The sequence below is a fragment of the Bubalus kerabau genome, chromosome 6 (assembly GCF_029407905.1).
Source record: "Bubalus kerabau isolate K-KA32 ecotype Philippines breed swamp buffalo chromosome 6, PCC_UOA_SB_1v2, whole genome shotgun sequence".
In the NCBI taxonomy this organism is placed as follows: domain Eukaryota; kingdom Metazoa; phylum Chordata; class Mammalia; order Artiodactyla; family Bovidae; genus Bubalus; species Bubalus kerabau.
Genome location: NC_073629.1, coordinates 108,755,591 through 108,776,834, shown reverse-complemented (window position 1 = coordinate 108,776,834; position 21,244 = coordinate 108,755,591). Strand labels below are relative to the sequence as shown.

General features: G+C 49.4%; 2 protein-coding genes and 1 long non-coding RNA gene across 3 annotated transcripts in view; 1 reads left to right on the top strand and 2 right to left on the bottom strand.

Annotated features, from left to right (window-relative positions):
• Positions 1 to 11,021, bottom strand: part of EPHA10 (EPH receptor A10) — a 41,217-nt gene extending 30,196 nt beyond the window's left edge. The window contains exons 1-5 of the mRNA XM_055586348.1: positions 10,821 to 11,021; positions 8,629 to 8,693; positions 7,235 to 7,913; positions 951 to 1,106; positions 7 to 357 (exon numbers count right to left, since the gene is read on the bottom strand). Coding sequence (XP_055442323.1) covers positions 7 to 357; positions 951 to 1,106; positions 7,235 to 7,913; positions 8,629 to 8,693; positions 10,821 to 10,926 — 1,357 coding nt within the window. The 5' untranslated portion in view covers positions 10,927 to 11,021. The remainder of the gene's footprint in view (positions 1 to 6; positions 358 to 950; positions 1,107 to 7,234; positions 7,914 to 8,628; positions 8,694 to 10,820) is intronic.
• The window catches only part of UTP11 (UTP11 small subunit processome component), a 250,829-nt gene that overhangs the window by 28,603 nt on the left and 200,982 nt on the right, over positions 1 to 21,244 (top strand). The window lies entirely within an intron of this gene.
• LOC129655668 (uncharacterized) lies at positions 2,638 to 4,554 on the bottom strand. Its single transcript, XR_008716072.1, has 3 exons — positions 3,862 to 4,554; positions 3,098 to 3,466; positions 2,638 to 2,859 (listed from the first exon to the last, which is right to left on the bottom strand). It is a non-coding gene; the product is annotated as an uncharacterized LOC129655668 (long non-coding RNA).

The window sequence follows — 21,244 nt, the reverse complement described above, 5'->3', positions numbered from 1 at the left end:
CCTTACCCCCCGGCCCGGTGGAGACCGTGACCTGCGCGTAGGTGGCTCCCGCGGCGGCCGCCGGGCCAGACACTCCGTTGAGCGCGGCCACGCGCACGGTGTAGCGCGCGCCGGGCCGCAGGTGCAGCAGCGTAGCGGCGCGCTCCCGCAGCCCCACCTGGCGCGGCACGAAGGCCACGCGCGGCCCGCATGGCTCGCATGCGCTCGCCGGCCCCTCGCGGCCGCAGCGCAGGCACAGCAGAGAGTACGTGACGTCCGAGCGGCCGCCCGAGTCGGCCGGCGGCAGCCAGCGCAGCCGCAGCGCCAGCGGCGAGCGGCTCAGGCTGTACTGCAGGTCCCGCGGCGCTGACGGCGGACCTGGGGTAGACGGGTGGGCGCAGTCAGGGGTTGGGGTGGGCGGCCGCGGAGCAGAGGAGGGAGGGGGCGGGCCCGGGCGGGAAGGGGAGGGGCGTGGGCCTGTGAAGGGCGGGGCCGGTAAGGGCGGGGCGTGGGCGGGGAGGGGGAGGGGAGCGGAGGGGCGTGGGCCGGTGAAGGGCGGGATGTGGGAGTGGGGCGAGGTCAGTGATGGGGTGGGTGGACGTTAGTGAGGGGATGAGGTTACGGATCTGGGGACCCAACAGAGTGTAAGGGGCGGGAGTCCCCCTGCTGACTGGAGAGTTAAGACAGGTGAGGGCGGGAGCGGTGGGCGGCGGCCCACAGGGTGATCCCCCCAACAAGCCTAACCTCATCCCTTCGTCTAGATTCTCTCTGTTGTCCTGGTTCTTCCATCCCCAGGCCCCAGCCTGCGGTCACCACCCCTCCCTCCACTCTGCCGTCTTGGGGGCAGGCCCCCCACGTTAGCCCTGGCGCTCCCCAGCGTGGAGCCCCTGCCCTCACCACACCTCGATTCCGCCTTTACAGACCGCCCCCAACCCTCTGCCCGTGGTAAGGCATTCAGGAGCTGGACTCACGGGTGCAGGACGCCGAGGGCGGGTCGGTGGGCGAGCGCGCATAGCTGTCCTGGCACACGCAGAACGTGGACGCGTTTTCCAGGGCCCGGCTGTGTTCTGGGCACGGTGAGCAGAGGGGCCGCCTCGGGGACACCTTGTAAAACCCTGGGGGACAGGCTGCGGGGAGGAACTGCGTGAGGAAGGGGTTACACCACAGCCTCTCCTCCACTTTCCTGATTGGGGTGGGGCTGCGTTGCTGCTTTTAGCAATTCACTGAATGCTCATAACAACCTGTGAGATTTGCACTTTATCCTCATTTTAAAAATGAGGGAACTAAGGCTCAGAGAGGTTAATTAACTTGCCAGATGCCCCACAGCTAGTAAATGGACGGATTCCAACTGCAGCCGACTGGTTCAGAGCCCACACCACACTGCCCTAATGCCCACTAGAAGAAAAGGAGCCAGGCTTTCCAGTTTTGATGTGAGGACAGAAGGGAGAGGCCTCTGAGGGTTGTTTCCCAGTTACTAAAGGACAGACACCCACACACTCCCAATTAGAAACACTGCCACACACAAACACATACACACTTGTCAGAGCTCATCCTCCCACCTCCACTGTTTGAGGTTTAATGCATCATAAATCCTCTACTGACGCACTTGGTCCCCATTTAGGAGTGGAGCCTGCCACTCTTAAGTGGAGGGAGAAGAGGGACCATGAAAGTTCCTTGGTTCTGACACCTCCTCAGTTACTTTGCTTCTCACTTCCTCACCTCCCCTAGAAGTCGGTGGTTAAAAGCACAGGCTTTTATATATAAACTACCTGGGTTTGCTGCTGAGTTGCACGACTTATTTGCTTTGTGGCCTTGGGCAAGTTGGTCCACTTCTCTGAGCCTTGCATAGAATACCTACCTCAAAAAGGTGGTTGGAGGGTTGAGATAAAAGATGCAAACTGCTGAGCCCAGTACAGACAACATTTGCACACTAATGGTAGTAATTACTCTTCCTCCAGCACAGGCCTAGAGTGGAAACAGCTAAACACCACTTTAAAAGGTTTCTCACCAGCTGGGCCAGGGAGGGAGGCAACAGCTGCTGGCCCTCCTCTCAGAGCTTGGGTGGTCCTCACCTGGTTCCCTGTCCCTGCCAGGATTTCTTTATCCCTCTCCTCTGGTTTAGCTTTTTGTGGAAGACTGGTGGCTCTCCAACCCCAAAAAGACATAGTACAATAGAAGGGATGCAGATTAGCCCTTGGGAAGAACTTCCAGCTCTCTGGGAGCAGAGGGTAGGGGCTGAGGGTTCTCATCTGGAGGCTTAGGTTTGGCAATGGGTCCCTCTTGCCTAGAGCCCTGGGCTTTGGGCTGCTTTGGGCAGGGCCTCCAAAGCTCAGGAGCCTTTGGAAGTCCTTGCCTTCGGAACAAAGCACGGGGCTCACTAACATCTGGTCTGGGCAGCAGCAGTCAGGCTGGGACTCTGGAGGCCTGGGTTCCAATGTTAGCCTTGCTACTTCCTATGCCTCTCTGGCCTCAAGAAACCAGACAAACGCGAACACTAAGCATGGCCTGCCCACCTCCTTTGGAAGTAAGAGAGGGACATGTTTGCAGGATCGCACAGCAGGAGGGAAAGAATGTGGGAGGCTCCTTTCTCCGTGTGTATGTGTGTCTGGGGTCCCAGAGGTGGGTGGTCCAATCAGAGACAGCATTGCTTATATCTACTTTGAGAGGCTCTGTTTAGAAGAGGTTGTATGGAGGGGCAGACTCAGAAAGGGACTCCTGAGAACCAGACCCCTTCCTCTCTTCCTCATGGTCAGAGTCAGAATTTCAGGGGTCCTCTAGTTGAACGCCCTCTGGCCCATCTTCCAGCAGCTTTCCCAGCAGGAGCCACAGTCTTTGCTCGGATACTTGGTAATGGGACCCCATCTCCTTCTGAGGCGGCCTCTGTTGAACAATGCTGGCAGTTTGAAAGTGCTTCCATTTAAATTGCACAGCAGCCCCCTAGGGTACTTTCCCCCAGCTCTAAGAAGAAAGGGGGAGTCCAGAGAGATTGAGTAACTTCTCACAGCCCCTCAGTACCAGGCAGAGCTGGGATCTGAGTGCAGGCCTCTGCCCCCTGTAGGGGGCACTGTGGGGGAGTGGGAATAGCAAGTCACAGCTGTTAGGTTGCCACCTGGCTTACATTGGCATTCAGTAAGCAAGTGGTGGGGCTTCCCAGGTGGCTCAGTAGTAAAGAATCCACTTGCAATGCAGAAGACACAGGGTCGATCCCTGGGTCAGGAAGATCCCCTGGAGAAGGAAATGGCAACCTGCTCCAGTATTCTTGCCTGGAAAATTCCATGGACAGAAAAGCTTGGTGGGCTACAGTCCTTGGCGTTGCAAAGAATTGGACATAACTTAGCGACTTGGCAACTGAGCATGCACGCCTTCATGCTGAGCCCAAATCAGCCTCTCTGCATGTAACCCGCCTCATGCCTCTCCATCGAAGGGACTTGATGTACCCTGTGGAGCCTCAGTATGTCTGCTTGGGCCCCTCTGCTCCAGGGCAGTCCTACAGAGATTTGAAGACACGAGTCATACACTCTGACTTTTTCCACCAAGGTAAACCCCACATCTTTCAATAATTCCTCTGGTGGCTGGGAGAGGAGCAACAAGAGTCATGGTCATTAAAGAGAGATGCCTCTGTGTGTCTTCAGAGAGGGCTCTGTAATAGCTACAGAAAACACTTGGAAAGCCTTCCCTTTTAAAATACAAACCTGACCATTTCATTTCCCTTTTTGAAACCCTCCAACAGCTCCCCAATGCCGACCCCACCCATGCCACACTGAACTTTTCCTTTTCCACCTCTGCATCTTGTCCCATAGTGTCTTATGCAACTTCTCTCCTGGCAAAGGCCTGTGTTTCTCCAAATCCTAGTTCAAAATAATCTCCCTTGTGAAGCTTTACCTGGCACCCTCCCCACGTCCTTACTCCCTAAGGCAGAGCTGATGCCATTACAAATGGCCTTTGTCTGGTCTCAGCCAAAGTCAGAAGTGGGATTGGGTTCCTGAGTCTGTGTGTGTGTGTGTGATTGCCTAGAATGTATATCTAAATCCCCTCCTGAAGTCCCTGATCCATTCATTCAATAATTTTTTAGCATCAGCTATGAACCAGGTGCTGTTCTAGGCTCTGGAGCTGCAGTAAAGCAGAGGTGAGTAAAGCAGAGCAAGATTCCCCTGTCCACTGGTACAGGTGCCCCCTCCTAACCCACAGAGAGAAGAGAAGCCATCGGTTGGTAATTCTCTTGTCTATCAGCTCTTTCCGGTAACAGTACAGGGAGTGGAGCCATAAAAACAGTCCATTTAAGGTATGGGCAGCAGGGCACTGTATTTAAAAACAATAAAACTGACTAAAACGTGGCCTGATTTTTGTTAGCAGCATGCATCAGCAATTCTGATCCACATCAGTAATAAAATACTTCCCCAGAGGCCGTTGGCCTCCCCCAATTTGGTACCCCTTGGGCTCTCCACTTCCTGTGTAAACAAGGCTCCCTCTCATCTACAGTAAAAAAAATCCTCTCTCCACCCAATGTCCTCCTCAAGACATCATGCCCTCTTCTCCCCTTTCAAACGCAGCCTCCAGAGAGTGTTTACATTCCCTGCCTTTAGCTCTTCAATTTCCTTCATCCTCTTACCTGCTGCAGCTGGTAAGACCTCCATCACTCAGCTGAAACTGCTCTCACCAGGGCCACTAGGCAGACATCGACCAATCCTTGCATTACCCGATGGCTCACCAACACTGCAGGCCATCCCCTCCTGGAACTTCCATCACTCTTGTTGCTGTTTAGCTGCTAAGTCATGTCCGACTCTTTTTACCCCATGGACTGTAGCCCGCCAGGCTCCTCTGTCCATGGGATTTTCCAGGCAAGAATACTGGAGTGGATTGCCATTTCCTTCTCCAGGGGGTCAGCCTGACCCAGGGAACAAACCCAGGTTTCCTGCTTGGCAGGCAGATTCTTTACCACTGAGCCACCCAGGAGGCCCTCCATCATCCTTGGCTGCCATGAAATCACACTCTCCTCCAGCCTCTGATCACTGCCTTGCAGTCTTCTTTATAGCTCCCCTTTGTATATTGCTGTTCTGTGAGACTTCATCATTGGCCACCTTGCTTCTTACCCCACACATTCTCCCTGGTCTGTCCCAACCAAACCTATAGTTTCAAGTCGCATTTATCTCTCTGTTGCTGAGCTCCAGACCCGCTTTCTAGCTACCTCTATTTGAGTGCACCATGGAGACCATCAATTCTTTATGTGCATTCATGCCCTGTGTTCTCTACTCCAGTGAATTACCATCTGTCCATTCCGTCCTCTAGATGCAGATCAGTCAAAAAGGATTCCTTCCTCCTTTGAAATCAATGGTCACCAAGTGCTGTGGAGGTTATCTTGTTATTACATCCATCCTTGTCACTCAGTGAGCTCTTCTACTCCCTTGGTTCAGAACCCGTGCTCCTTCTCCTGAACTATTACATCATCTTCCTTCCTCAACTTCTGGCCTCTAATCCTTCCTTCTCCAGCTTTTTCTTTGTAATAGCAGCTCAAGTGATATTTTGAAAATACAAATCTGAATTTGTCAGATCTCTGCTTCAAACTCTCCCTAATGGTCTAAAGCATGAAGTCTAAGCTCTTTATCCCTTCTTTATCCCCACTCAAGCCCTTCATGAATTGCCGCTCCTCTTCTCCAGCCCCTTCACCCGCGCATCCCCAAGTGCCCTCTTCTGTATCCATGCTGACTTGCTGAACCCCAAGCATGCCATGTTCTCGCCTGCCTCCATGCTTCTACATACACAGTCTCTTACCTCAGAATTCTCTTGGCTACCTGGAAGAAAGGCCTTACCAACATCTCTCTCTACACTTAGAATTGGGTTCTCCTGTCTCCAGGCTTCCTCAGATTTCTATTGATATGTATCACTCTTTATGTTAACCGCTCACTCACCCAGTACATTTCCATTGAGCACCTACCATATGTCCCATTATGGACACTGGAGCTGCTAAGATAATACAACCCATTGTCTGAGCTCAAGAAGTTCCTAGTCGAGTGATAGAAACACTAGAGGTCACTGCAGACCATGGGGTAAATAGACGATGTAGAAATACAGGTTTGGAGAACCCAGAAGTGGATCCCAACCTTTCCTGAAGAGCCCAGAAAAGTTTTTATCTCCAAGTCTGTTACTGAACCACAAGAGCCCCAGGGAAAAGATGGTGACATTCATTTATAAACATATCACACACCCTCAATAAATGCAGGTGGGGTGTTCTCAACTCATTTGAATGGATGACTGAACAAAGGAATGAGAGCACGTTCAGTCACTTCTCCCACTGTCTTCCCACCACTGTATCAATCTCTCTATTAGCTCATACATCATCCTGTTGTGACTTTTAAACGTTTACATCTTTCTACTTAGACTATGAATTTCTCAAGAGTTGAGATTTTGCCTGATTCCTTTTTGTTGCCCTGGCACCAAGAGAAGGACCTGGCTTAGGAAAAGCATCACTTGGTCTTTCTTCATTAAGTGCACATGGTCCACACCCCATTCATACCCTCAGTCCTCAGAGCTACAGATAGAGAAGGAGAGACCTGTTCCTGGTGCCCCCACAGACCAGAGAGTCTAACAGACCCCCCAACATGAAGGCTCTCCCCCGGGAGCATAGTGACTCTAGTTCAGAGAGTTGAGTGGGATCTTAGTAGTGACCTAGTGCAATTTCCCAATCTCTCTCTCCAGCTCAAGAATCCTCCTGCTGGCCTCTGACTTGTATATTGTTGGTGACAGGGAGCTCACCCCCTCTAATGTAACCAATCCCAGCAGCCTCTAGCTAATAGAGCTGGGCTATTGTAGAGTTCTTTCCTATGCACAGGGGAGGTAGCATGGTGTAGTAGAAAGAACCTGAGAGTTGGGCAAATCTGGATTTAAAACTCAGTTCCCTGTTTCTTAACTGCAAGTGAGGTGTTAATCTCTGTGAGCCTGTTTCCTTATCTGCAAAACAGGGATAAAGATGTTTTTATTGCTGTGAATAAATAAGAAGGTCTGTGTGAGGTGTTTATCATGGTGCCTGAAATACAGGTCCCTGATGACCCCTTGTATGGAGTCAAATCCATCTCTCAATAACTTCACTCACTGGTCCTGGCTGCACCCACTGGGAGCACCACAAAAAGTCAGGACTCCCAGCTCCATACCCCACGACTTCCCCACTCCCCCTCCTGCCTCTTTCATCTAGGACACACTCTCTCCCAACTGCCACCTGCGGGCTACACTCCCACACCACCCCCCCCAGGGCGCTGGATACCTTCACAGATGTCACCGCGTTCTTGGAATCCCGCACTGCAGCTGCACCGGCCCACGGGCACCAGCCACTCGCCATCGGCGCCACAGTGCATGCGCGGGGGGCTGCCGGGCTCCCCTTCTGAGTGTGCCACGCACGTTCCGGTCACCTCCACCAGCGTGGAGAAGGCGCTCTCGGCTGCGGTGGCTGGGAACGCCGCCAGGCCCCGCACCGTGGCGCGGCACTGCTTGTAGTAGACTCGCACAGAGACTAGAGCCACGCAAGCGCCCACGTCCTGGAAGGCCAGGTGGAAGCCCCGCCGGCTGAGCGGACCGATCTCGCGCACCTCTGTATTCAGCTTCATCTTGCGCTCACCCAGGTCGCCCTGAGTGAAGCTCTCGTCTGCCGCGATTGTGTCGATCTTACGGGGCCGGCTGCCACCCGGGCGGGTACGCCCGCGGCCCAAATCGGCCTCGGTTTCCAGGTAGTAGACATTGAAAGTCTCCTTGCAGGTGCCCGCGGCTCCAGGGATGCTGCTGCAGTCACGCAGTGTGAACTGCAGCTCCACGAAGATGCGCTGCCCGCGGCCGCGGCTGATCCAGCCAGTCTGCAGCCAGTTGTCCTGGTTGGGCTCCAGCACGTTGCACACCTGGTATGTGCGAATGGGACGGTCGTGCTCGTCCACGCCGCTGATCTCCTCCCACTGGGGAAGAGAACAAACATGTGGGCGGCTCAGAGCCAAGGCGCCCCCAAGAGGTAGAGCCCTGGCATTGACTGGGGCTGAAGTCCCCATTCCCCATCATTTTGCATTCTCTTCTCCCCTCCTTCCCCATACACACCCCTGAAATTATAAAACGCAGAGCTGGGAGAAACCTTGGAGACAACTTAGGTCCAGTTGACAGGGAAAACAGGCTCCAGAGAGGGGTGACTTGAGTGGATAGACACTTCCTCTTATAGCAGAAGTAGGAAGTCTCCTTGCTCTCCACCCCGTGCTCTTTCCACAACACTAAGCTGCTGTCACACCATCACATCTCCCCCCATTACCCCAAGTTTCCAAGCCCCTTTTAGGATCCCAAGTCTTGCTTATCCTGTCAATCCATCAATCAACAACATTGCTTAGTGGACCTACTGGGTGCAAGGCACCATCCAGCATTGGTTCCATCCAGATGCTGTCTGTTCCTAGACACACCCAGTTCTCTTATCAGTTGTTTTTTTTTTTTTTTTTTTTTTTTTTTTTTTTGCGGTCTAACTGAAGAGTCAACATTTTCTAATAGGCCACTCTGGCTTGAAGCCAGGGCTGCTGGAGACTACATGCTCTCTGGAGCATTTTGATCTGATATAGCCGCGGGGAGATAAAGGGGCTGAGTCCTGGACCACCAGGAGCTCCTTGGGACAGAGAGGGAAAGGTTTGCACTTACCCCATTACTTGGCAGTGCAGTCCAGCCCAGCTCAGCTTGGGAAGCTTTGGAATCCAAAAGGATGACTAGAGAGAGGGAAGAACAGAAATATCAGAAAGTTCGGGGTGGGGGGGTGAGAACCTTTGGTGAGTTCACTTGAAATTTGCTGACTGAGAAAACAGAGAATGTGGTGAAGGATACAGACAAGTTTTTCCCACTTCATATATCCCCATGAGAAGGCATGAGTAGGTCTAGTCTAAAGAAAGGTAGCCACAATGATTAGGGAAGGAGCCTGTATTAGTTTTCTGTGACTGCTGCAACAAATTACCACAAATTTAGTGGCTTAAAACAACAAAACTTTATTATATTACAGTTCTGGAGATCAGAAGTTGAAAATCAGTTTCACTGGTCTAAAGTCAGGGTGTTGGAAAGACTGGTCCCTTCTGGAGGCTCAAATGGGAGAATCCATTTCCTTGCCTCCTTCAGCTTCTAGTGGCCACCTGGATTCCTTGGCTTGTGGCCCCCTCCTCCATCTTCAAAACACATCATTCCAGCCTGTTTCCTTCTCTAGCTCTGACTTCTGTGGCTCTCTTATAAGGCCCGTTGTGATTGTAATCGGGTCACCCATATAATCCAGTGTAACCTCTCCATCTCAAGACCCTTAGCCATACCTGCAATGTCTATTGCCATTTATGATAATATTCACAGGTTTTGGGGATTCGGGTATGGAAATATTTGGAGAGTCATTATTCAGCCTTGCATGGAATCCATGACATGTGCTCTAAGATTGGCTCTAAAATGGGGGGATCAGTGACCCCCCCCACCTTCCCAGATCTCCCAAATTATAACTGAGTGTCAAGAAGAGGGAGAAAGTGATCATATCCGAGAATTCTTGTACACATTCCTGAATTCACTCATACTCATGGGTTCTTCTGAGGTCTGGGGTCACCAGGGATAGGGGAGACTTGAACTTTTTAGTTTGACTCCCAGGGCCTGTGGGGAAAACGAAGTAGAGAGACCCTGCCAGCAGCGAAAGAAGTAAAAATCTTTACTTCCTCAGCCAGCCCCTTTCCCAGGGGCTGTCATCTCCACTGCTTTTGAAAGATTATCAGGATTCCTTTAATATATAAAGCCATGACCCCTTCTAAACCAGAGCTGCATGTGGTCACTTTCTTCCCCCATGAGGCATCTGACCTGCAGTCTGAATTCTGCTGTCAGTATGGATTCCAGAGAAACACTGGTTAGAACAGCACAGCAGCAGCTCAGAGCCAGAAGCCCAGGCCATCCCCAAATCTTTGAAGATTACTCATCTGGAGCTTAAGCAAGGGGGTGTGGCTCCAAGGTGAGCCCTTTAAAGGGGTTGGCCCCAGAGGTGTCAGCGACAATGGGGAGGGCCACTGACAGCTTCCTAATTTCGGTGTAACCGACAGCACATCGGAATTGCATATTGGAAAACATCAGAGATCTAGCGCCCAGAACAACCCCGAGGCCAACGCCTCAGATCCCAGCTCCTCCAGCTCCTGCAACTGGATATTACGCCTCTGGATTTAACTGAGTGTACAGCTCCCTCAAATTCAGGGTCAGAAGCAAAACGCAGTCTCTGGTACAGCGAGCACCACCGAACCCGGCAACGCAGATTGAGCTGGTTAGTCTACACTCCAAATTCAGCACTGCGGACAGCTCCCTGGTCAGCACGTCGGACAGCTCCCAGACTCTTTCCCCCAATCCCCCACCCCACGCCCTCTCACCCACATTCGCCACCAGACCGCCCGCCCTCGTCGCCCCACCAGCGCTCTACCTTCTGTTTGCCACGCAGTGGTCCCCTAGACTCCCCACTGTTTCGGCTCCATCCCATCTCCTTATACTCAGATTTCACCTCCGCATCTCCCTGCCCCCACACCTTCCACCTCCAATTGCTCAGCCTGTCCGTCTCACCGGCCCCTAAACCGTCGCCTCTGGCTCCCACGGTTCCTGGTCTCTTTCTTCCCCAGCCTCCCAGGTCTCCAGCCCCCGAACTCCCCAGTGCTCCTCTCTTCTTCGTTGCTTAGCCACCTTTTCCTCTCTCTCCAGTTCTTTGCTTCTCGCTGTCCGCTTGCTTCAAACCCCAATACAGACTCCAGTCTCTTCGTATGACTCCTTCCTCAAGCACCCCGGTTCTTCAGCTTCCTATCTTTTGGCATCCAAGCCTCCAAAACAGCCACCAGTCTCCTCACCTTCCTCTGCGGTCCCTGGCCTCCCCGGCCCCAAAAGCAAGGCGAGACACAGCGGCATCAGGCAGATGAACAGGCGCAGCGGATGTGGGCCGGCGCCGGTCTCCATGGTCCGCAGACCGAGCTGTCAGTGCGGCGGCGGCTCAAGCCGCGCCAGCCCCAGCACCGCTGAGCAGTGCCCCCAGACCCTAGCGCTGGCTGTGGGGCGGGATCTCGCCGGTGACCATCATCCATGGGCACCAATCCCTATGTACCACCGCGGGAAGTCCACCAATCCCCGCTAGGAGAAGGTGGAGAGGTGGAGTTTCATAGGCCAGGGGCGGAACAGCAAATTGGAGGGGGAGAAGGAAGGGGTCCCGCCAGTCTCCAAACCATGGGGGGTGGGGCAGCACTGAGACCCGGTTCGGTTCATGGGGAGAGGGATGACCTGCCGTAGGTGGCCCAGAGCGCTGAACCTTAGCCTCACATTCCTGAGAAACAGGCAATGTGGGCGTGGCTTAAGGAGGAGCAAACCGCGGCGAGGCAGCGACACTTACGGCCTCTGAGCTAACCTGGAAGACCCCTAGTACCCAGGACTTGCAGGAGGTTTTGAAGACTGGTGTCCCGACCCGAAGCTCTGGGAAGCTCCTCTATCTTCTAGCCCTTGTCTTCTTCTTGTATCTGCAGCTTTTGGTATTTCGTGGCTCCACCCCGCCCCCTTTCTCCCCGCCTTCATCTCTCTCTCTCTCTCTCTCTCTCTCTCTCTCTCTCTCTCTCTCACACACACACACACACACACACACACCGGGGAGGAAGACGCCAAGCACGACCCCGAGAGCTGCACGAGAAAGGAGAGTAAAGTGGAAGACACAGTGCCACCCTACCAGCAGCTCTTCCGAGGCTGGGGAACCATGTGGACGCCGGGATGGGCGGTTGATAGATTTTTCATGAATGAGTGGTTCCCCAGGTTCTTGCTTCTGCAGCCAGGACACAGGCAGCCCTCTCCGCGACCACCCCTTTCCCCAGTCTGCTCAGAGCCTGGAGTTCCCCTCTTTATAAACGCTCTCCGCCCACCTCGGGGACTCGCGAGGAAAGCAGCGGCCAGACTCCCAGGCATCAGCGAGAGAGGAGGAGTAATCCTCACAGAGTTCGCCCAGCCCTGAAGGAGTCGAAAGGAAACGTGGAGCACGACCTCTGTCTTATGAAGGTCATTTATGTGCTGGCTGAGGGTTTAAGGCGTTGATGGTGGGAAGGGCTGGAGCCCTCCAGGATGAGGGAGGCGGCTACTGAGCGCCACCGTCTGGGCTGAACGTGAGCAGAGAAAGCTCCACCCACCCTGTGGCTTTTCAGAGCTCTTTTCTTGGGGGCCTAACCCCTCTCCTTTGGAGGCTATATTAGCCAGAGAAGCCTTGAGAATGAATGTGAGTCCTGCATGGCCTGGATGTCTGTGCATTTTGTATATATGTACTCCACACCCTTCAGCCAACACTCACCGGGTGCCATGTTCTGTGCTGAGAATACCTGAGTGAATCGCCCTGTCTCTGCACAGTCCAGACCTCCATGAGCACCAAACGGAATGAAAATTTCTGACATCATAGAGCATTGGTCATTTACAAGCCACTTTCATGTGTCACTTCGTGTGTGTATGTGTGTGGTATGTGTACAAGCTTACTCACAGACATACTTGCTGGACAGCAACAGTAGGAAGAGAGGCTGGGAGGAATTGAGTTCCTTAGCCCGTACAAAGAAAGGTCATCAGGAGAGGCTGAGGCTCGGAGACCGAAGAAGACCGAAGCTCGCTGAGGAAGCATACGGAGGTGTGGCATCCCTGCCGGCCCTTGGATGCAGGCGGAGGCTCTGAAATCAGATCTACCTGAAGAAGGGCTCTTACACCCCCACCTCCTTCCCATCTTTATTCTCTACACGCTCGATTTTCCCCTCCCCCTTTCCCCAGCGCTGGGAGATGGTATTTTTAGAAGCTGCTTAGAGACCCAGGACTCCTTTCATTTCAAAATGAGTCCTCACTCAACCACTCCTCATCCCTCTCTTCAAAACGGGGTCCCATCCTTTTTGCAGTCTCTAAGGCTCCAGCCACGGCTTGTTCCCTGAACTCCAGGGACTTCAACCCAGAGGTTCTGACCCCATGTGCTAAAACAAAATGCAGCCTCCTGTGATCCTCACAAGGATCATTCAGAAGTCAAGAAGATAGAGGAAATTATCCGAGGAAAACCACATAGAATGACCCAACAAATCCCTGGTTGTCTGGAGTCTGTTTCCCACCTCTCCTATCACACACTCCTGCAGGCTTCTCGGGGAAATCACCAGATCAAGACCTTAGGAATAAGGGAAAGAAGAGGAAAAGAAGAAGTGAGATACACCTTGTCTTTCTTCATCTGAACAATTCATCTATAATAAAAGCAGAACGGAGAAGCCCCCTGTGTATGCAGATATATGCAAATCAGCTGGATCTTAATAAGAGTCGCTCTAAGGTGACTCCACTCTCACCAGGACGCTGTGGAATAGACACCTCAGTAAAGAAATTCAGGAGGGCTTCAGATGGAAACTGAACTGTGGTTTACTGTGAGCTTTAAGTGCTAGAGGCAGTCAACCAGGAACCAGGTTAGATCCCTCCATAGAACAGCAATCCTGCGCGCCGTTGGCGGGGTGGGGGTGGGAGGAGGCGGCTCTTCAGGGGGTTCTGTCCATTGTACTTAATTATGAGACCATGGGTTAATGGCAGTCTTGTTTCTTTCCATGGTGCTGAACCTACCAGGGTCAGGGCCCTCTATTTTCAACTGGACCTGGGACTTTTCTGCTGCTGCACTGATTCTCAGCCCAAGTCTCTCTGCCTGCCCTTTCAGCCTATAACCAAGATCCGAATATTCAAGTCTCCAGAAGACAATCAGCCTTACTCCCTGGAATAAGAGTGGAGGGTCCTGGAACCCTTCCAGTTCAGTTCAGTTCAGTCACTCAGTCGTGTCCGACTCTTTGCGACCCCATGAATTGCAGCATGCCAGGCCTCCTTGTCCATCACCAACTCCAGGAGTTCACTGAGATTCACTTCCATCGAGTCAGTGATGCCATCCAACCATCTCAACCTCTGTCGTCCCCTTCTCCTCCTGCCCCCAATCCCTCCAAGCATCAGAGTCTTTTTCAATGAGTCAACTCTTCACATGAGGTGGCCAAAGTACTGGAGTTTCAGCTTGAGCATCATTCCTTCCAAAGAAATCCCAGGGCTGATCTCCTTCAGAAATGAACTGGTTGGATCTCCTTGTAATCCAAGGGACTCTCAAACGTCTTTTCCAACACCACAGTTCAAAAGCATCAATTTTTCAGCGCTCAGCCTTCTTCACAGTCCAACTCTCACATCCATACATGACCACTGGAAAAACCATAGCCTTGACTAGACAGACCTTTGTTGGCAAAGTAATGTCTCTGCTTTTGAATATGCTATCTAGGTTGGTCGTAACTTTCCTTCCAAGGAGTAAGCGTCTTTTAATTTCATGGCTGCAGTCACCATCTGCAGTGATTTTGGAGCCCCCCAAAATAAAGTCTGACACTGTTTCCCCATCTATTTCCCATGAAGTGATGGGACCGGATGCCATGATCGTTTTCTGAATGTTGAACTTTAAGCCAACTTTTTCACTCTCCACTTTCACCTTCATCAAGAGGCTTTTGAGTTCCTCTTCACTTTCTGCCATAAGGGTGGTGTCATCTGCATATCTGAGGTTATTGAGATTTCTCCCAGCAATCTTGATTCCAGTTTGTGTTTCTTCCATTCCAGCGTTTCTCATGATGTACTCTGCATATAAGTTAAATTAGCAGGGTGACAATATACAGTCTTGACGTACTCCTTTTCCTATTTGGAACCAGTCTGTTGTTCCATGTCCAGTTATAACTGTTGCTTTCTGACCTGCATACAGATTTCTCAAGAAGCAGTTTTCTCTGCTACTCCTCTCAAATCCCATCTGAGGTAATGATGGCAAGGATGCTTCTCTCTACTTCTACCTCACTGTCTCCAGGATGCTGAGAGAATACATGGTGGAGCTGAGAAGTTTAATTCAACATCCAAATATAGAGAAGTGGTCTTCCAGGGAGCAGATCCAACTTCCCTGCAACCTTCACCTCCAAGTGGTTGAAAGTTACATATCTAGGGGCTGAAATTTTTATCTCTTCCTTTTACACAGATGCAGAAAGTACATTTGTCCTGACTAAACAGAGAAGATCATCTCCATCATGAAGAGGACCAAGATTGCTCCAGAGACGTCAGGGTCAAGCCCTGCTCTCAAGAAAAAGGACAGGGAAGGTGCAAAAAGCAGTGGGGGCCCCTACTGCTCAAGGAAACATTTCCAGTTTGTCTCTTTCCTCTTCTGTTCCATCTCCCACTCTCCAGCCTAAGAAAGAAATCAGTTCAATTCAGTCGCTCAGTCATCTCTGACTCTTTGTGACCCCATGAACTGCAGCACACCAGGCCTCCCTGTCCATCACCAACTCCAGGAGCCTACCCAAACTCATGTCCATTGAGTTGGTGATGCCATCCAACCATCTCATCCTCTGTCATCCTCTTCTCCCCCTGCCCTCAACCTTTCCCAACATCAGGTCTTTTCAAATAAGTCAGCTCTTCGCATCAGGTGGCCAAAGTATTGGAGCTTCAGCTTCAGCATCAGTCCTTCCAATGAACACCCAGGACTGATCTCCTTTAGAATGGACTGGTTGGATCTCCTTGCTGTTCAAGGGACTCTCAAGAGACTTCTCCAACACCACAGTTCAAAAGCATCAATTCTTCAGTGCTCAGCTTTCTTTATAGTCCAACTCTCACATCCATACATGACTACTGGAAAAACCATAGCCTTGACTAGACAGACCTTTGTTGGCAAAGTAATGTCTCTGCTTTTGAATATGCTATCTAGGTTGGTCATAACTTTCCTTCCAAGGAGTAAGCATCTTTTAATTTCATGGCTGCAATCACCATCTGCAGTGATTTTGGAGCCCCCCAAAATAAAATCAGCCACTGTTTCCACTGTTTCCCCATCTATTCCCCATGAAGTGATGGGACCAGAAATAAACATACCTAAAGGTGAATTCTTAGGACACCCAGGCAAACATAATGTTTAAATTTTATTGTCTAAGACAAAGAGAATATAATGCACTAAATTTATTGACTTTGAAAATTAAGCAGTAAAACTTTAAATTATCAAACACAAGTGCTTAGCTTTTATGTGCCTCTACTTTCCCTGTGAAATAGGGATTAAAAACACTTTCAGACTTATTGTGAGGTCAAAATACATTTTACATGCATGGCCCAGCTCAGGGCTTGGCACATTTTTCTAGTATATTTTATGATTCAACTCCATGGTTAATTAAAGTAAAAAAACAGAAAGAAAAAATGAAAGGGTAAAGGAAGGTTAGGTGTGAGGTAGGAAGAGAGAGATAGTCATAGAGGAAAAGACAGAATGAAAGATAAAGAAACAGAGAGTTGGCTGGGATGAGTGTGGCTAGGAAGCACAGGAGTCTGAAGGAAATGTGCTTGAAGAGACAGGAGTGTCATCAGGGTAGACTGGCTAGCCAGCTGCCAAGTGGCCTCAGAGGTGACGTTTACCTTGCTGAATTCATCATGGCACAAGCTCATAAACTTGACTTTAACAGTGCTAAGAGAGAGCCCATATATTGGGTGGGGCTGGGGGTGTGTGGGGGGAGATTGATAATACTAGCTCAGCTCTTAGCCCGCTATTTGAGAAAAAAAACACAGCAATTTATTAATATACGATGAAAAATGGAACTGCCAAGGGGGCCAGAATGCTCACATTGCCATGTCCAGCAAATTCTTCTCCTGTAGAAAATGTGCATAGGAAGCCAATTTATGCTGCTTTGAGAGTGTGTGAGAAGGGAGTTGGATAGTTTAAATATTTGATGGCATCAGGCTCTGATAACCTTGTGCTTCCAAATTCCCGATAAGAATAATCCTGCTGCTGGCACCTAGTTACTCTACTGGGGCCAGAGCTGGGGGTGGGATCCACTAACATCTGCTTCTCTCTCTCTCCTTTTTTTTTTTTTTTTTTTTTTGGTTTGTTTTTTGTTTAAATCCTTGTTCCATTTCTTAGAGCCCATATTAAGATCAAAGCAATCCTTTTACATGTATTTATTTGTTTATTATTTAATTTTCTCTTTTGCTGCGTGACTTGTGGGATCTTAGTTCCCAGACCAGAGATTGAACCTGGGCCTCAAGCAAACACTTAGAAAACACTTAGTCCTAACCACTGGACCACCATGGAATTCTAGTCCTTTTAAATTTAAATAACCAAGATCAGATCAGTCACTCAGTCGTGTCCGACGATTTGCGACCCCATGAATCGCAGCATGCCAGGCCTCCCTGTCCATCACCAACTCCCGGAGTTCACCCAGACTCACGTCCATCGAGTCAGTGATGCCATCCAGCTATCTCATCCTCTGTCATTCCCTTCTCCTCCTGCCCCCAATCCCTCCCAGCATCAGAGTCTTTTCCAATGAGTCAACTCTTCGCATGAGGTGGCCAAAGTACTGGAGTTTCAGCTTTAGCATCAGTCCTTCCAATGAACACCCAGGACTGATCTCCTTCAGAATGGACTGGTTGGATCTCCTTGCAGTCCAAGGAACTCTCAAGAGTCTTCTCCAACACCACAGTTCAAAAGCATCAATTCTTTGGCGCTCAGCCTTCTTCACAGTCCAACTCTCACATCCACACATGACCACTGGAAAAACCATAGCCTTGACTAGATGGACCTTTGTTGGCAAAGTAATGTCTCTGCTTTTGAATATGCTATCTAGGTTGGTCGTAACTTTCCTTCCAAGGAGTAAGCGTCTTTTAATTTCATGGCTGCAATCACCATCTGAAGTGATTTTGGAGCCCAGAAAAATAAAGTCTGACACTGTTTCCACTGTTTCCCCATCTATTTCCCATGAAGTGATGGGACCGGTTGCCATGACCTTCATTTTCTGAATGTTGAGCTTTAAGCCAACTTTTTCACTCTCCACTTTCACTTTCATCAAGAGGCTTTTGAGTTCCTCTTCACTTTCTGCCATAAGAGTGGTGTCATCTGCATATCTGAGGTTATTGAGATATCTCCCAGCAATCTTGATTCCAGTTTGTATTTCTTCCAGTCCAGCGTTTCTCATGATGCACTCTGCATATAAGTTAAATAAACAGGGTGACAATATACAGCCTTGATGAACTCCTTTTCCTATTTGGAACCAGTCTGTTGTTCCATGTCCAGTTCTAACTGTTGCTTCCTGACCTGCATACAAATTTCTCAAGAGGAAGATCAGGTGGTCTGGTATTCCCATCTCTTTCAGAATTTTCCACAGTTCATTGTGATCCACACAGTCAAAGGCTTTGGCATAGTCAATAAAGCAGAAATAGATGTTTTTCTGGAACTCTCTTGCTTTTTCCATGATCCAGCAGATGTTGGCAATTTGATCTCTGGTTTCTCTGCCTTTTCTAAAACCAGCTTGAACATCAGGAAGTTCACGGTTCACATATTGCTGAAGCCTGGCTTGGAGAATTTTGAGCATTACTTTACTAGCGTGTGAGATGAGTGCAATTGTGCGGTAGTTTGAGCATTCTTTGGCATTGCCTTTGTTTGGGATTGGAATGAAAACTGACCTTTTCCAGTCCTGTGGCCACTGCTGAGTTTTCCAAATTTGCTGGCATAGAGTGAAGCACTTTCACAGCATCATCTTTCAGGATTTGAAATAGCTCAACTGGAATTCCATCACCTCCACTAGCTTTGTTCGTAGTGATGCTCTCTAAGGCCCACTTGACTTCACATTCCAGGATGTCTGGCTCTAGGTGAGTGATCACACCATCGTGATTATCTGGGTCGTGAAGATCTTTTTTGTACAGTTCTTCTGTGTATTCTTGCCATCTCTTCTTAATATCTTCTGCTTCTGTTAGGTCCATACCATTTCTCTCCTTTATTGAGCCCATCTTTGCATGAAATGTTCCTTTGGTATCTCTGATTTTCTTGAAGAGATCCCTAGTCTTCCCCATTCTGTTGTTTTCCTCTATTTCTTTGCATTGATTGCTGAAGAAGGCTTTCTTATCTCTTCTTGCTATTCTTTGGAACTCCTCATTCAGATGTTTATATCTTTCCTTTTCTCCTTTACTTTTCGCTTCTCTTCTTTTCACAGCTATTTGTAAGGCCTCCCCAGACAGCCATTTTGCTTTTTTGCATTTCTTTTTTATGGGAATGGTCTTGATCCCTGTCTCCTGTACAATGTCACAAACCTCATTCCATAGTTCATCAGGCACTCTATCTATCATATCTAGGCCCTTAAATCTATTTCTCACTTCCACTGTATAATCATAAGGGATTTGATTTAGGTCATACCTGAATGGTCTACTGGTTTTCCATACTTTCTTCAGTTTAAGTCTGAATTTGGCAATAAGGAGTTCATGGTCTGAGCCACAGTCAGCTCCTGGTCTTGTTTTTGCTGACTGTATAGAGCTTCTCCATCTTTGGCTGCAAAGAATATAATCAGTCTGATTTCGGTGTTGACCATCTGGTGATGTCCACGTGTAGAGTCTTCTCTTGTGTTGTTGGAAGAGGGTGTTTGTTATGACCAGTGCATTTTCTTGGCAAAATTCTATTAGTCTTTGCCCTGCTTCATTCCGTATTCCAAGACCAAATTTGCCTGTTACCCCAGGTGTTTCTTGACTTCCTACTTTTGCATTCCAGTCCCCTATAATGAAAAGGACATCTTTTTTGGGTGTTAGTTCTAAAAGTTCTTATAGGTCTTCATAGAACCGTTCAACTTCAGCTTCTTCAGCATTACTGGTTGGGGCATAGCCTTGGATTACTGTGATATTGAATGGTTTGCCTTGGAAATGAAGAGAGATCATTGTGTCGTTTTTGAGATTGCATCCAAGTACTGCATTTCGGACTCTTTTGTTGACCATGATGGCCACTCCATTTCTTCTGAGGGATTCCTGCCCGCAGTAGTAGATATAATGGTCATCTGAGTTAAATTCACCCATTCCAGTCCATTTTAGTTCACTGATTCCTAGAATGTCGACCTTCACTCTTGCCATCTCTTGTTTGACCACTTCCAATTTGCCTTGATTCATGGACCTGACATTCCAGGTTCCTATGCAATATTGCTCTTTACAGCATCGGACCTTGCTTCTATCACCAGTCACATCCACAGCTGGGTATTGTTTTTGCTTTGGCTCCATCCCTTCATTCTTTCTGGAGTTATTTCTCCACTGATCTCCAGTAGCATATTGGGCACCTACTGACCTGGGGAGTTTCTCTTTCAGTATCCTATCATTTTGCCTTTTCATGCTGTTCATGGGGTTCTCAAGGCAAGAATACTGAAGTGGTTTGCTATTCCCTTCTCCAGTGGACCACATTCTGTCAGATCTCTCCACCATGACCCGCCCGTCTTGGGTTGCCCCACGGGCATGACTTAGTTTCATTGAGTTAGACAAGGCTGTGGTCCTAGTGTGATTAGATTGACTAGTTTTCTGTGAGTATGGTTTCAGTGTGTCTGCCCTCTGATGCCCTCTTGCAACACCTACCTTCTTACTTGGGTTTCTCTTACCTTGGGCGTGGGGTATCTCTTCACGGCTGCTCCAGCAAAGCGCAGCCATTGTTCCTTACCTTGAACGAGGGTTATCTCCTCACCGCCGCCCTTCCTGACCTTCAATGTGGGATAGCTCCTCTAGGCCCTCCTGCGCCCGTGCAGCCACCAACCAAGATAACATAAACTAATAAAAATGCTGTAAGTAAAAAGTGAAAATATCCATTCATTCCATCCCATAGAGTCCCATTTCAAAATTTAGACCATGCTAAGAGATTAATATGTACTCTACCTGGTATTTTCTTTTCTTTTTTTAAATTATTTTATTTTATTTTGGCTGCAGTGGGTCTTTGCAGTGCAAGGGCTCTTCATTGCAAAGGGAGGACTCAGTTGCCCTGCAGCATGTGGGATCTTAGTTCCTCAACAAGCGATTGAACCTGAGTCCCTCACATTGGGAAGGTGGACTCTTAACCACTGGACCTCCATTGAAGACCCTCTGGTTTTTTCTGTACACACACACACACTAATACTTCTGTTAGTCAGGTAAACAGCATTGATTATCTACCCAAGACTTTGCTCCTCTCATGTTTTCAATTGTTGAGAGAGGCCCAGGTTTGTTTGGATGGTCATCTTCTATAGTTCTTTGCTCGGAGAAGATGACCAACCATCTCACTAAATTCAGGGAAGAGTAAAGATTGTTATTGGCTAATCATTTTCATCCCATTCCATGTGTCATGGTTAGCTTAGACATGGATATGTGACACAACCCAGATATTCTGATGGGGGTTCTTGAAAAGGTTTTCCCTCCTAATAAAAAGAGATGTATGACCAGCAATATCCTACTTCTTCTCTAAATCATATATGCATCTGACACCTGCTGCTGCGGCAAC